Source organism: Leguminivora glycinivorella, chromosome 18 (assembly GCF_023078275.1).
Source record: "Leguminivora glycinivorella isolate SPB_JAAS2020 chromosome 18, LegGlyc_1.1, whole genome shotgun sequence".
In the NCBI taxonomy this organism is placed as follows: domain Eukaryota; kingdom Metazoa; phylum Arthropoda; class Insecta; order Lepidoptera; family Tortricidae; genus Leguminivora; species Leguminivora glycinivorella.
Genome location: NC_062988.1, coordinates 13,270,953 through 13,286,235, shown reverse-complemented (window position 1 = coordinate 13,286,235; position 15,283 = coordinate 13,270,953). Strand labels below are relative to the sequence as shown.

The following is a 15,283-nucleotide window of genomic DNA, read 5'->3' as shown; positions in this document are numbered from 1 at the left end:
TTAAAGATTTTTTTGAAATATCTTTTGACTGACTTGTTCTTAATTGAAAATTTTTTTTCGATAAATCTAGTTAATAAAACTTGTATATTTAACTAAAATTTCCGTTGAAAGGGGGGCTCCTTTCCATTTTAGCATTTCGCTACCGTATCCTCTTAAACGGGTGCGTATCGATCGATATAACTTTTTTGGTATATTTTTAGTCGTTATAACGATCATTTGATATAATTGTCATATAATCATATAACAACAAATAATATACTAACAAATTGTATAATTCTCATTTGATATAATGATCATTTTTTCGAATAACATTTATTCTAACATACTTTGAGTATAATGCTTATTGCCTATAATAAATAAATGATATAACACAAACTCTTTCTAGAGCATAGTATAATAAAATAATGTACAATAAATTAGATCCATCATTTACCAGAAAAGTAGATTGGGTTAGAACTGTGACTCCCCTACACACAACGTGCTGCTACCAGAAAAATAGGTTAGGTTAGGTTTGAACTGTGACCCTTAAACATATGTACTGCTATCATAAAAAAAGGTTAGGTTAGGTTAGAACTGTGATCCCTTCAAAAAAGAATAAAATTAATTCAAGAAATATTTTACTGTTTGCAATTTATACTATACTAGTCGTATATCAATAGATAGTTATACCATATAACGGTTATTATAAATAAATGTTATACGAAATAATGATTATACAAAATAAAAGTAGATATTTTGTGGTTATACCAAATGTTAATTATGTCAAATGAGTGATTATATCCTTTAAATATATATCAAATGTTGTTATATCAAATGTTTCTAAACCAAAAAAGTTATACCAATCATTACACACCCCTCTTAAACACCGCATATAACAGTTTTTCTGCGACCATGCACTTAGTTTTTAATAGTTTTCTAGAATAACTTTCGTGAAAGTCACCCTGTTTCCTGTATTTTGACGCAAAGGTGTTAGCTCAGCTGCCCAAAGCCTTTCCGCGCACGCGCGCATTATCGTTATAACAATGCATTGCCATGGTTACAGAGCCAAACATTGCGTTTACAGTTTTTTCGCTACTGCGCGCATGCGCGGAAAGCCGGCGGACAATGGCTTTGGGGAATAGACTTTTATGTAGGGTTTTAAAGTTCTATGCACGACCCTGTAAATGACGAATAACAGTTCGAGAGTAGAAAAAATATAAAATTGCACTACATTATATTATAAAACTTGTCTTTTCTTATCTTTGTTTTCAAATATGCGATGTAACCGTCCAAATGAACGATTGAAATGCTTCCTTTCAATCGTTCAAAAGTTCACAACAATGACTGTATTTTGCGGCTTCACTGCAATTCTCTATTAACCCCTTAATTGCTAAATGTGGCACTGTAACTTGAGCAGTTTTACGTGTTCTGTCCAGCCCTAGGGAATACAGAGTACACGGACGAGAGTTTTTAATGTTGTTTTGTGAATTAAGGATAGTCTGCGTTTATATGGAAGAAAAATAAATTTTGTTAATCCTTTCCCCACATGGTTCCATTTGCTCTATTTTATTTTATTTTATTTTATTTTATTTTATTTTATTTATTTTCGGGATAACAAACAACTATACAATATATAATTACATGTATAAGTACAATAAAAAAGAACTTAATGTATAGCCAACGACATTATCCACGAATTACTACATCAGAAACTATGGTTGGCTTAATAGATAGGAGACAGTTAAGTTTTTGATACATTATTAAAACAACAATATATATCTTAACATGAAAAGAAAGAGGAAGAAAAAAAATGCAACATAGAATAGGAATGTGTGTGCTAGAGAGAGAGAAAAAAATGTGTTATATACACAGTCAAATAACTTAAACTAGGTACTTATGAATTAACATGCCAGCAGGGAAAATTTCAAGCGGGATTTTTTATAGAATCTAAAATAGCATACTTATACTTACTCGGGCAGATGACATATATCCAGGTGGGTAAAAAGTTGATTATACGTAGTAAGGAGCCTGCGAAGAGGCGCGCGCGCACCGGCGTTGGTGCGGCACGGGGCCACCGCGAACAGCCGGTAAGCGCGCGTGTCTCGGCGGTTAACAGTTCTGGGCACTATGTAACATATCTTATTGACAAGCTGTTCACAGTCGAATTTGTTCTGGCATAGTCCGTGGAGGAACATTGCTTGAAGGAGTACGCGTCTATTTTTTAAAGAGATTACTCCATACTTTTGTGTTAAACTACTGTACGTTAATTTCCTATTTTGATAAAGTTTGTAGTTAACATTTTTGAGGAATTTGTATTGTATTTTTTCAATTGCTTCTATATATTTATTATAAAAGGGATCCCAGATGATACTGGCATATTCAAGCTGAGGGCGAACCAGGCTATTAAACAAATAAATATATGTAGTGGCTTTTTTAAACTCTTTAGCTGCTCTTGTAACAAACTGAAACATAAAATGGACCCTTGTGGCACTCCAGATGTTACTTCTACTACGTCTGACCTAAAACCATTCAGCACAACTCTTTGGGTTCTATTCGTAACATATGAATTTGTAATCTATGTAGGATTGTAGGTACCTGACTGATTTGCTCATTATAGTCGTGGTCAATATAAATCTAATGAGGAATATGCTGTTAAAATTATTCGGTTTCCTAATGTTACAATGCCATAACTTAATATATTGTACGTAATATATTACGTACTTATAAGTCGTCACTTTCGTCACGTCAGGAAGTAAATTGAGCCACAGGTATTAGCAAAGTGATTAATTGATGGCGCCCCTTGCGTACAAAAACGTGCGATCATTTATTTTTTTACTACGTAATATATTTAAAAGGTGACTTCTGGCATTTTTCGATTAGATATTAATTTTTATTATATTGATCTTTATGATGGTTCCCCGGTGATCATAAACTTACGTTTATTTAAATAGTTGATGTCTCACGAAGGTATATTTTAAAGTATAATTTTATTTAATCAGGCAGCAACAACATCAGCCATGTTAGTCATTCTGCTGAAAAACAACATATTCTGACATTTAATTATAAGGCACAAATGTCATTTAAGTATGATTTGACATAAAGTTAGGTCGGAGTCCTACGAGTCATATGACGTCACTACATCGCCAACAGCGTTTTCGGCGTCTAAATTAAAAAAAAATCTGAATTATTTTTAGTCAAAAACACGAAGTCATCATGAATTTTTATACCTCAAACCTATATATATATTGGTTTTTTAAGTCAAATTCTATAGAAAACAATCAATTATTGTGCCAATTTTGATATGAGTCTAGTAGCCTATTGTGTTATAATGGAAAAATGGTGCCATGATGACGTCACACACCCATCGTCTAGGGATTTCTACGCTCTATGGTTTCACCTAGCACTAAGCACTAATTTCGATTCCCTGTGCTATTAGCGCTTGACACGTCGTTACCGCAAATTGCAAGCCCTGTGGCGCCATCTACTTGTCAATACCACTCCACTATTGTTACGTACGTTAATGTGTCTATGCCATTATGTATTGAACAATCGGATGCGTCTTCATTAGGGAAGTTGAGATAGATGCATACATGAGTGCATTTACATCATTTGCATGGTATCCATCGTAATAGAACAGATGTGTACAAATTTTCATCTTTCAAAAACGGACGACGAAGAAGTATCAGTGCATTATCATTGTAAGTGGAATAGTTTAAGGAAAGTGACTTTAGGCTGCTTTTTGTCCGCGGCTTCGCGCGCATTAAAGAGACCAAAAGTTTTACTTACAATGATAATGCACTGATACTTCTTCGGTCGTCCTTTTTGATGAAAATTTGTTATCTGTTCTATTACGATCATCACCGGAAATCGTTGGCAGCATTTTCTTTATAGATAGGCATTATGGGCATTATCAGAATTTGGGACCCCCCAATCAGCGTAAATTGTTAACAAAATTAATTCGCTGTTAGTCTTGTAACGACAATTAAGCATAAAATCTGTCTAAAAATGTATTTCTTTCTCATTCTGAAATTATCTGAATGTAGATTATTGCTCAAAGTTTATGTAATTAACACAAAAACAATATTTTTATAGAAATTTCATGCTTAATTATCGTCACAAAACTCATTTTCCTCGACTTTACATACCAATCTGACACAAAGCTGACATGCATGTAGTCTGTGACCTAGATTTCAACTTATAATTAGTTGTAAAGTATTAATTTTGACTGTATTATTTGTCATATCGTCACTACTTTGAAAAAATCTCGTATCTCACGCTGCTCCTCAAAGTTAAAACGCAGTAAGTCTATATGCATTCCATACATACTTACTAAAATTTTCTTTTCATTGACAGACGAAGATACAAGTTTTTTTTAAAGTAGTGACGATATAACTCTTTAAGTAAAAAAAAAATAACCTGTTTATATTTCTAAGAACGTACATGCATTTATGAACTTAACTGCTAATCTTAAATTGAAAAGATTATTTGAGTTAAGGAGTCTAGGTACCTATGAATTGTTATTTATTTTATTTATACATAATTAAGTTTTTTCGTTTTTAATAAGTGTTTTTTCTCGCGCTTTGTACACAATGTTAGTTAATCGCGTTCGCGTTTACGCTTTGTTTAGAATAGTACATTTCGTTATACGTGCGAGAAGTATGTCATTACTTCACGAGTCCCGAGACATTTTGCCACGAGCGGCACGCGAGTGGCAAATCTCGGGACGAGTGAAGAATAACATTCTCGCACGTGTGACGAACGACGTTTTTTAATATACAGTTGCGAAAAAACACTACTACGAAATAAAACAATCCGCACCATCAATTTTCCCATGGACATTGACGATGACGGATTATTTGACAATTCAAAGGCGTATTTTTGAAGCTTTTAAACTTGCGTGCATATTTTCGAGTTTGCTATTCATCTAACATAATTTATTTCATTGGGTGCCATAAAAACATAAACATTTACGATTGGTGACGATTCTTTAATGTACAACTACATTTTAATTTAATCGATCCATTTATGCCCCGACATATTGAAAATAACGTAAAATAATAATGACAAATCGCGTAACATATTGAAGTTTTTGAACGTGCATTAAGTTAAAACATGGTAGACGCCTCTACTTTGACAGTAGAAGACGCGTTTCGTTCCAATCATGTTCTGTTTACACGACTCATTATGACCTATTTTTCAAAGTATAAACCATTTTATAAATTATCTTTAGCATGATTAAAAGTAAACAATTACATATGAAAATTAACGTTTTAAATATTAGAAACTTAATAGTATGTTTATAGTTTTATTTTGTGTTAGTAAACTAGACTAATATGAAAACAGCTCGGTAAGTAGTCGTAAAATGGAATGTATACTTCTTTTTACGCACTAGTTCGTAAAATACAACTTCTCGCACGCTAAACAGCCAAAAAACGGGCACTTTTTGAGCAACTGTATTAAAAACAAGTTTTCGCTGGCCAAAGCGGGAAACCTATTATCTACTCCAGAGACGTTAAGAGGATTGTAACTTCATGAATTGTTTGTATAAAGTCACAGCAAAGATAATTAATTATAACTCTGTGAAAGACAAATAAAGTCTAACCCCCTTATTAATAGAAAAGTTAGATTTTAGACAGGTACCTACATACTGCTGGACTAACCAAAATGACTAGGCTTGTACTAACAAAGATATTTGATTTGATTTAAACAGAGGAACATATGATTACGAAGCCTCTCGTCTCGACATTGTGGTCTAAGCGCGACAGCGGTGAGCGGCGGCCATACATTGGAGCGAGACACAGCGATGGGACTTATCATTCGCACGTATGGTTGCCGCTCACCGCTGTCGCGCTTAGACCAATGTCGTGGCTGAGCCGTAAACCACTGTGACTTTGGCTAGGTGTTCCCCTTTGTCCCACTGGCTTTTGATTTGTATTAATTATTAACCTGTAGGTAATTGATTATTGAGCAGGTAATTGGATTACAGCGTGCTAGCCTGTCAAAGGAGACATTGACACAATTTATATAGCTTCGTCATGCATGGCAATTACTGGAAAAGCCATTTGAATAAACCTTTTAGTGCACGTTGTTAGCCCGGTTCAGTACAGTCCCCAACACAATAATTATACATTTACACATACATACACCGTGCTTGTTTTATTTCCGTTAATCGACACATCGTCACATCGTTAGTGTCATTAATTTTTATTGTAGCTTTCACACTTATCATGAATATCCATACTAATATTATAAATGGGAAAGTGTGCGTGTCTGTTTGTTTGTTCTTCTTTCACGGAAAAACGGAGCGACGAATTGACGTGATTTTTTAACTGGGGATAGTTACGCCGTGTCTTGCGTGGGCGACGGTCGCCGTCGCGTCTCATACTTCCATATCGATAAGGTTTGATTTCGTATGCGTCGCATCGCCGTCGCGCCCACGCAAGCCACTGTGTTAAAGACATGGAGAGTGATATAGGCTACTTTTAATTTCTTTCTAACACCCCCCCCCCCCCCCCCACTTCCCTAAAATGGGGGCCAAAACTAGTAAATAATATTAGGAAGTTTAAAGCTTTGTTTAGTTATTAAATTTATTTACAACTAGCTAGCCCGCGGCTTCGCTCGCATTAGAAAGAGACAGAAAGTAGCACATTATGTCACTCTCCATCCCTTCAACTATCTCCACCTAAAAAATCATGTCAATTCGTCGCTCCGTTTTGCCGTGAAAGACGGACAAACAAACAGACACACACACTTTCCCATTTCTGACATAATATAACTATCCTCGTTGATATTGTTATGAAAAAATAACTAGTAACTCATTAAAAAAAAGATTTTTTTTTGAAAAAAAATGTTAATGTTTATTTTAAGTGCCAGTTTTACGAATAACATTTACCTTTTATGTTAAAAATATATCCAAATAAAGTTAAAAAAAAATCTGGCTAAATTTGCTTGATATCATTTTAGCTTTATTTTGCCCTCAGAAATGAGTAGTTAAAATCTTTCGGTTCGCTCGTGTTACACCGTGTATAACTTTGGGAATGAGTTTATGTTATGTAAAGATATTAAGACGGTTTCCAGCTTACTTGAAATTAATTCCTCGAACAGCCTGATTTGATATGCCTATTGTCGAAAATAATATTAAGTTTGGCAAAATTTTCTGATTGGATTTGACGTGGTAATTGGTAAAGCCCGAGTGAATCAATTGAACAGTAATAGTACATTACTACAGAGGCCGGGACAAATGGGGTTGCCGGCCGAAGACATATAGACGGATAGGTCTGAGGCGGGCAACCCCATTTCCCGCCGAGGTATGTATAGTGCTTTTCTCAAACATGGTATGAAATAAATAAAGTCTACTGAAAATAGTAACTTTGGATGGCTGTATCTCCTAAACGGTGCGTCGTAGCGCAAAAATAATCGAATTTTCGTTCCCCTTTAATACCTCGTATACGCCTATAAAAAAACAAAAAATTAAAAAATGGTTTTTTAAAATTCAAAAATACATCTTTAAGAAAAAAATTTTTTTTTTCATGAAAACGCACCCAAAATCAAATATTGTCTAGGGCCCGTACCAGTTTTATTTAATATGTAACTTCTTTTATACAAAATACGAAAATACATATAAGGAACGTTTACATAATTATTGCATGTTGGTTAGTTGATAAATAGGCTACTAGCCTCGTAGTCAAATCAGCTTCTTTTTAAGAACTGTCAAAACGAATTTGAAAGACTTGCTAATATGGAATTTATATGACATTTAATTGAGTGACGTCACGGTCAACTCAGTAACTTTAATACATATATTTCTACCTGGCTTATTAAATAGAAATTGGATTTAAAAATAACTGATGTACATGTTTATCTCATAATTCTGATGCTTTATTTCGTGCATGGTATAAAATATTTTATTTTAACTACAGTCAAGTTCCCTATTATTATAATTAAGGAAGACTATAACTTTCATTATTTTTTTCTGTCTTCGAGTATTTAGGCACCTACCTACTGTACTTAATTAATATTGAGCGTTCCACGGGAAATCGCTTTCGAGGTTTTTTTATTATTTAAATAGTCTCCTACAACGTAAGTACTTGATTAAGTTTCAGGAGTATTTTTGAACTCTTCGTGACAGATAAACCTCTTAAACCTATAATCTTAAGACAACTTGCATTCAAACACAACCAGAGCTTCTTTTCCGTGTATTACTCCAATATTGCATTTATATTAAAACCTAATTTACACAAGTATGACATACACTACATTAAAGGCATCTATCTAAAATGTATACATTGTATACATATACCTATCTACTAGCGGCCCGCCCCGACTGCGCACGGGGCTATCATAAAAATGGTTATAGTAATTTATCCTTTATGTCTATGAAAGATACACAATTTCGCGATACATTGTTTTGATACAGCTCAAACAGTTTGGGCAGCGTTTTCGATTAAAGCTCTCAGTCAGCAGAATTTTGTCCGACTTGATTAGCAAAAATTTACATATTTCAACCAATTCAAACAAGATCTCAACAAATTATATACCAAAAGCTTTCCGCAGAATCATTTTATTTATTGGTGAAAACCGCATGAAAATCCGTTCTGTAGTTTTTGTTTTAGATACAGTTAAAAATAACAAGCCTACCAAAGCTAAATGAAAACAGTTCAAGATACTTGCTTTCTTGTAGAAAAGCTTTAAAATTTTCTTATCGCATTCTACGCAGAAAGCTGTTTTTGTATTTTAAAATGATTGTGCTAATCATTTTGAAGAAAAAATTATAGTACACTATTAATGATATCTAGTATAATAAAGTTCGTCTGTTTAAAAGGCTATCAATTAATTAATAAGCATATAATCAGGAAAAATAAAACAAAATCGTTTTTTCGCTCTACTGTAAAATTTGGCAAAAAGCAGATACTTGATTTCTGCATAGGGCAGCCGAGTTGCAGTCGGCACGTCTATAAAGCCCCTTATAGTTTTTTTTTAATTGGCTAAATACCTGGATGTTATGTCACAATTATCTGTGTTTGGAAATTAAAAAAGAAGACTTTGCCGGCCTTGGCCTGCAAGGTTTGTATGAAATTCCATTATCTATCAATCGTCCTAGCCGCACCTGCAACGTCATACTTCGCTGCCAATTATAAGGCACATAACATCAATATTTCATACCATGTTTGAGAAAATCAATTTCTTCTCAAAAAAGCCTTTTTGTGTGTGTGTGTGTGTGTGTGTGTGTGTGTGTGTGTGTGTGCGTGCGTGCGTGCGTGCGTGCGTGCGTGCGTGCGTGCGTGCGTGCGTGCGTGCGTGCGTGCGTGCGTGCGTGCGTGCGTGCGTGCGTGCGTGCGTGCGTGCGTGCGTGCGCGTGCGTGTGTGTGATATTTATTCAATCCCATATTACTCTTCAACGGCTCTCTGAATTAGTTTGTGTTTCATACATGTGGAAGCACATTGCGAGCACTAACCTTAGGCAGTACTTTCACCCTTGAGTAGGCAGCCATTAGCTAGAACTGGAAGTACACCCGCCAACCTGACGTCAGAATGGCGGGTGTCATTAATTTCTTAAATATCTCTGGAGTTCAAAGAGCACATTGCTCGAATTTTGGCGCACATTTGGCACATTGCTAGCACTAACTCCTGACGTATACCACACCAGGATTGCTTGATGTACACCCGCCATTCTGACGCTCACGAAAAAAGGAGGAGAAATACAATAAAACTTAAAAGTGCAATACAGTAAATAAACATTTAGTGATAAAGAAGAGAGGATAGTAAAACGGGTTACTATATTTGTTCAGAAACGTTCAAAAACGCTCAAGTTTTTGATCCTATTTTCTGTAGTTCATTTTATTAATTATTCAGTAATTTTCATTTAATAATTTTAATTAATTTATAATAATTGTCAAATAATTTATTCAATTTGCATATTTTTTAAATTCAAATATTCAATATTGTATCGAAGTTGACATTACGCATTTTATAAAGCATTTGTTTTATTTTTATAATTTTAATTCATTAGCATTCATAATTCAATAATTCATTATTTATTCAATTTATATATTTTTTAAATAAAATATCAATATTGTTTAAAATCACATATGCAATTCAAGTTTCTATATTCAAATTTTACCTATGGCAATGTTTAAATTCAAATTTGACAGCTTTTAGAGCTTTTCAAAAACTTACGGTTGTTACTGTTCGTTATTCCGCTCTCCAACGACAATTCACTGTACCACTTTCTTTGTTCTTCTCATATTTCACATTTATACAATTTGGAATCCACATCCATGTAATTTGGAAGTTTACATGGTCCATTCGAGCCTTCGGAATTGCGAGAGGGCAAGATTGTGGCACCGAGTCGAGCTCCACATATTCAACGGACTTTCTTCAGCGAAGCCGTGGGTCATCCAGGTTGGCGTAGGGCACATCCAGCTACGTGCCAGTTCCGGAGCTGCCACTCATCGCGTCCCATCAGTCAGGAGCGACGAGTGAATTCATACACAGCATCCACCGGACACACGGAGCATCCCACTACAGTGGGAATTCACCGTAACCAGGACAGTTACGGAATCCAGCCCATCCAGCACCAACCAGACCAATCCAGGAGCAATCCAGTGGAGAACAGCGGCAGCCATCCATATTCATATTCAGGAGCAGTCAGCGCAGAAGGAGGAAGCACGAAATAGTGAGATCGTTCCTTTTCCTTCTATTCCATTCACATTCCTTTGTTTTTTTTTGCAACTGCTTCATCCATTCATACATTTCAATTATATTCATATTAACAGTTATTCTATCAAATTCACATAATAGTAAATTCATTGTTTTCATTGCCATAATTTGGTCAGTAGGTACACAGTAGATATTCACACTTATTCACATAATATTCATTTTTGTAGGCATATCCTAACCTTTCAACACATTTCCGTAGCAAAACATAGCATTTATATTCACAAATACACTTTTAACTTCATACCTAACTTTTATACATTAATCAGACATTCATTTCAATAATTCACTATCCTAATTTCAATTTTAAACACTAATAATCTCACGCGAACACATTATTGAGTCCATTTTTATTTCTAACTACAGATTGCCGGTAAGGTGTAAACAAACTCATTAAGTGATTACATAACCATACGTGCATCTCATATCAGCGTTGCGTTGCATACAAGTTTGAGCGCCTGAGCATTTATAATAGCAAATTTTATTCATGACGTTTTATTTAAATTTATATATTTAGGCAATTCAATTAATTTATTATGTCACAATGTCTTCTGACCAAAGTTTACACAAACTTAATTACAGGCGTGAGGTTATTAGAGGCAAAGTTACGGCCTTTCAGCAATTTACTTCACATTTGGCAGCCGAGCCACAGTTAAGCGATTTACAGCTTGCTGAATTAAAGCTACGGTTTGATAGGATAGAACATATTTATGACGAATTCAATTCAATACAGACAGATATTGGGATATTGTCTGAGTTAACAGTCGAAGGAGATATCGGAGAGGAGCTGGCTCTCTTCGAAGATGCCTACTTCGCATGCATGTCATCGGCTCAAGTACTAATTCAGAAATACTCAAAGCCTAATTCTACCATCCAAGTGTCGACTCAGGCTTTGAAAAATAATGTAGACTGCAAAACACATAATTTGCAGTCTACCTTTCACACAAATATATGCAAAGCCGCTACTGACATTTCATTAAATTCAAATATTCAGGTCCCGGTTTGTAGGGAGTCAGATTCAATCGGTCCCAGGCACAGCTTGGCGCCAGAACAAGACGCTTGTGAGGAGCAGTTTACAAAAACTGATCCTGATGAGCAATCCACATCATCCATTAAGTCGAATGAGCCGCCGACAGTTGGCTATATCATTAACAAATGCAATCCCAATCGTGTGGCGGGAACACCGAGCAACCCCATTTACGGTCACGTTCTTGAGAGTCCAGGGTTGCTCAGTTTTATACATCACATTATTGTGTACATATACAAATATTACCGACTCACATTCTTTCATGCAGGGCCTCTACTTAACAGCAAAACGGTGCAGCTTTTGATAGGTAGCATGTCAAGAGAGCATGAGGTGTTAGAGGATGCACCTATTTATTTACACAGGTTACACACATTCACATACATCACTGATTCAAACTAACGGCAATTATTATTCAACGTAAATTCAGTCCTATTTCCTTCCCTTCCCATTTCCTCATAGGGCGATCCACTATTCCATGCATTATGCACAGATTGCAGCCCTCAAACTTCACCGGTTCGCAGCAGCTACACTTCGGGAGGTATCCATGGCAGCGACGGCATCACACGGGCTCTCAACATCAGCTACCCTCTCCCTATCAACATACGGTTGAAGTCATAGACTTCAAGGCGGGAGCATGTTCAGAAACGTTCAAAAACGCTCAAGTTTTTGATCCTATTTTCTGTAGTTCATTTTATTAATTATTCAGTAATTTTCATTTAATAATTTTAATTAATTTATAATAATTGTCAAATAATTTATTCAATTTGCATATTTTTTAAATTCAAATATTCAATATTGTATCGAAGTTGACATTACGCATTTTATAAAGCATTTGTTTTATTTTTATAATTTTAATTCATTAGCATTCATAATTCAATAATTCATTATTTATTCAATTTATATATTTTTTAAATAAAATATCAATATTGTTTAAAATCACATATGCAATTCAAGTTTCTATATTCAAATTTTACCTATGGCAATGTTTAAATTCAAATTTGACAGCTTTTAGAGCTTTTCAAAAACTTACGGTTGTTACTGTTCGTTATTCCGCTCTCCAACGACAATTCACTGTACCACTTTCTTTGTTCTTTCTCATAATTCGGAGTAAACCAGCTTTAAACTACAGTCCGCTTATCATTTAACACCTCTGCAACACCTGAGCCCAGCGAAGATATTCTATTTATTACTTGCTTATTTATAGTAAACATGTCTAGAATAGCCTATATTATATCAAGACAATTAACAAAAACTTGTGTCATAACAAAAACTTCCTGTTGTTATCGAGCATAAAGTTCTGAAAAACTCATTGGTAGGGTTTGAAACAGAACGCGACCTCCGACTTTAAAATTTGAAATCCGCGTACGCTTTTATCGCTAGGCCTTTTTTCTTCTTTCCACTTTTCTCATCATTTATTTTTGATAAACTGTGGCTAAAATATAACTGACACTTTGACTTGTTTTTGCAGTATCAAAAAAAAAACCCTTTACCAGTTGGTGTGGTAGAAAACGTTTGTGTTCCACTCGATGACAAAGTTTGTTTAACCTTTCGTGCCTTGCAACCCTCGCATCGCATCGCTCAACATTCCTTTGAAATTGGAAACTTTCGCTTGCACGGGTATCAATATTGGCACGTGCGGTTAAACAACTTTGCCCCCTTGTAAACAAATATTTGTACCTACCTAGTTGTCCATCAATGATAATATACTAGTACTTAGGATCAACAACAAAGTGGTCAAATATGGGGCCACAGGCATCGAAAGATAATATAGTAATTCTATTAATGTTATTGACAAAATTATGAAGGAATATTCGGTTCCGCCATATTGCTTAGGGCTACTTGCACCGACGAAAATGGAGGGTTAACTCGAGGGTTAACCCACCATTTTATATGGAATTTGACAGATGACATCCCACTAACCCTGAGTTAAGTGGTTGGTGCAAGTGGGCCTTAGAGTTTTAAATGATTGGTAATGGGTACTAAGTCTCTTAATGTTCCTATAATTTAATACATAAGAAAATTTGGTTTTTGTTTCTGAACCTACGTTATTTTAACTTTTTTACATAATTATTGTAGGTAGGTATTTATATTGTATTTACTTACTTACATAGAGGTAAAAATCATAAGTTCTTATCCTCATTTAGCGCCATAATACATTTCTGAGTAGGAAAATTTCATACGTAGGAGAAAGTAGAAAAAAATCCTTAAAAAAATTTTACACAACTCAGCCAAAAGATAACTCTGCTTGGGTATACCAAGGAAGGTAAGATATGGATCACATTACGAAATAGCGGTATCCCGTAAATCCAAAAAACTTTATTCCGTTTACTGACCGCACGATATAGCGTAGGTCTACGGTTTAACTGACTTGTTTTTGTACATCCGGATGTTTACTCTACAGGCCACAATTCTCAACCAATTCTGATCAATTTTTGTGTCCAAATTCTGTGATTTATTTATTTAGGATTTTTTTGGTAATACAGTAATTGCAATAAAGGGCTTAAGCGTCAATAGCGTGGCGCTGAAGACTATCGTGTCTTGACTGTGGTAATGACATCAAGAATTAGGTAAGTGTCCTTTACCTTTGCGGTTTCTTAGAAGTATATAGAAAATCTACAGCTCACAGAGCCACTAGTGTACGATCGATGTTACTCTCGGGTATTGATACAAAAATAAATACTGCTAAATCTGCTAAAAATAACTGCTTATTCCGAAGAAACTAGAAATACCCGCCGTACACGCGAGTTTTTATTTTCATCGAGCTGGAACTGTATTCTCTATTTTACTTCTATCGTGATTAAATTTTGTTTCAACGATATCGATATTGAACTGTGATATTGAATATAGGATAGGAATTTAAAAAATGCTTTTTTTAGATTTCCGTAGCCAATTAAAACAGTACCTACCCTTATAACTTGTATCTTACGGTATTTAAATAAATGTGAACAAAATCTGTTCTCAAAACTCCACTTGAGTTGAGGGTAAATTATAATTTACTACGTTTTATAAAACACTAGCTATTTACCGCGGCTTCGCTCGCGTTAGAAAGAGACAAAAAGTTAGCCTATGTCGCTCTCCATCCCTTCAACTATCTCCACTTAAAAAATGACGTCAAGTCGTCGCTCCGTTTTGCCGTGAACGACGGACAAACAAACAGACACACACACTTTCCTATTTATAATATTAGTATGGATTACACGATTTACACGAGCAAATAAGTAGGTTTAAAGACAGGTGGCTCATATCAGTGACAGGTCCGTTTGGTTTTGTACTTGTTTGGTTAACTTTTTCTTAAAGTACATAAGTAATATTTCGTCTTAAATATTACTTATAGGTACAAATTATCGATGACCGTAGGCTCAAAGGGCGTAAGGGACAAAATGGCGAACCCGCTAACAGTGTTCGTGTCCGCTCGGGAAAAAATCTTAAATAATCAAATTTGGTTGCAAACAATGGTCTCTTGCAGCATAAAGTGGTGTGGCAAGTCTTCTAACACTTCTACATATAAAAAAGATGGAATAACATTCCACAGTTAAGTCAAATTAATTATTTTGTTGAATA

The 15,283-nt window shown here is 35.0% G+C and overlaps 1 protein-coding gene across 1 annotated transcript in view; it reads left to right on the top strand.

Annotated features, from left to right (window-relative positions):
- Positions 1–15,283, top strand: part of LOC125235978 (neuropeptides capa receptor) — a 243,593-nt gene that overhangs the window by 152,930 nt on the left and 75,380 nt on the right. The window contains 1 exon segment of the mRNA XM_048142649.1: positions 10,621–10,625. Within this exon segment, the coding sequence (XP_047998606.1) occupies positions 10,621–10,625 (5 nt within the window).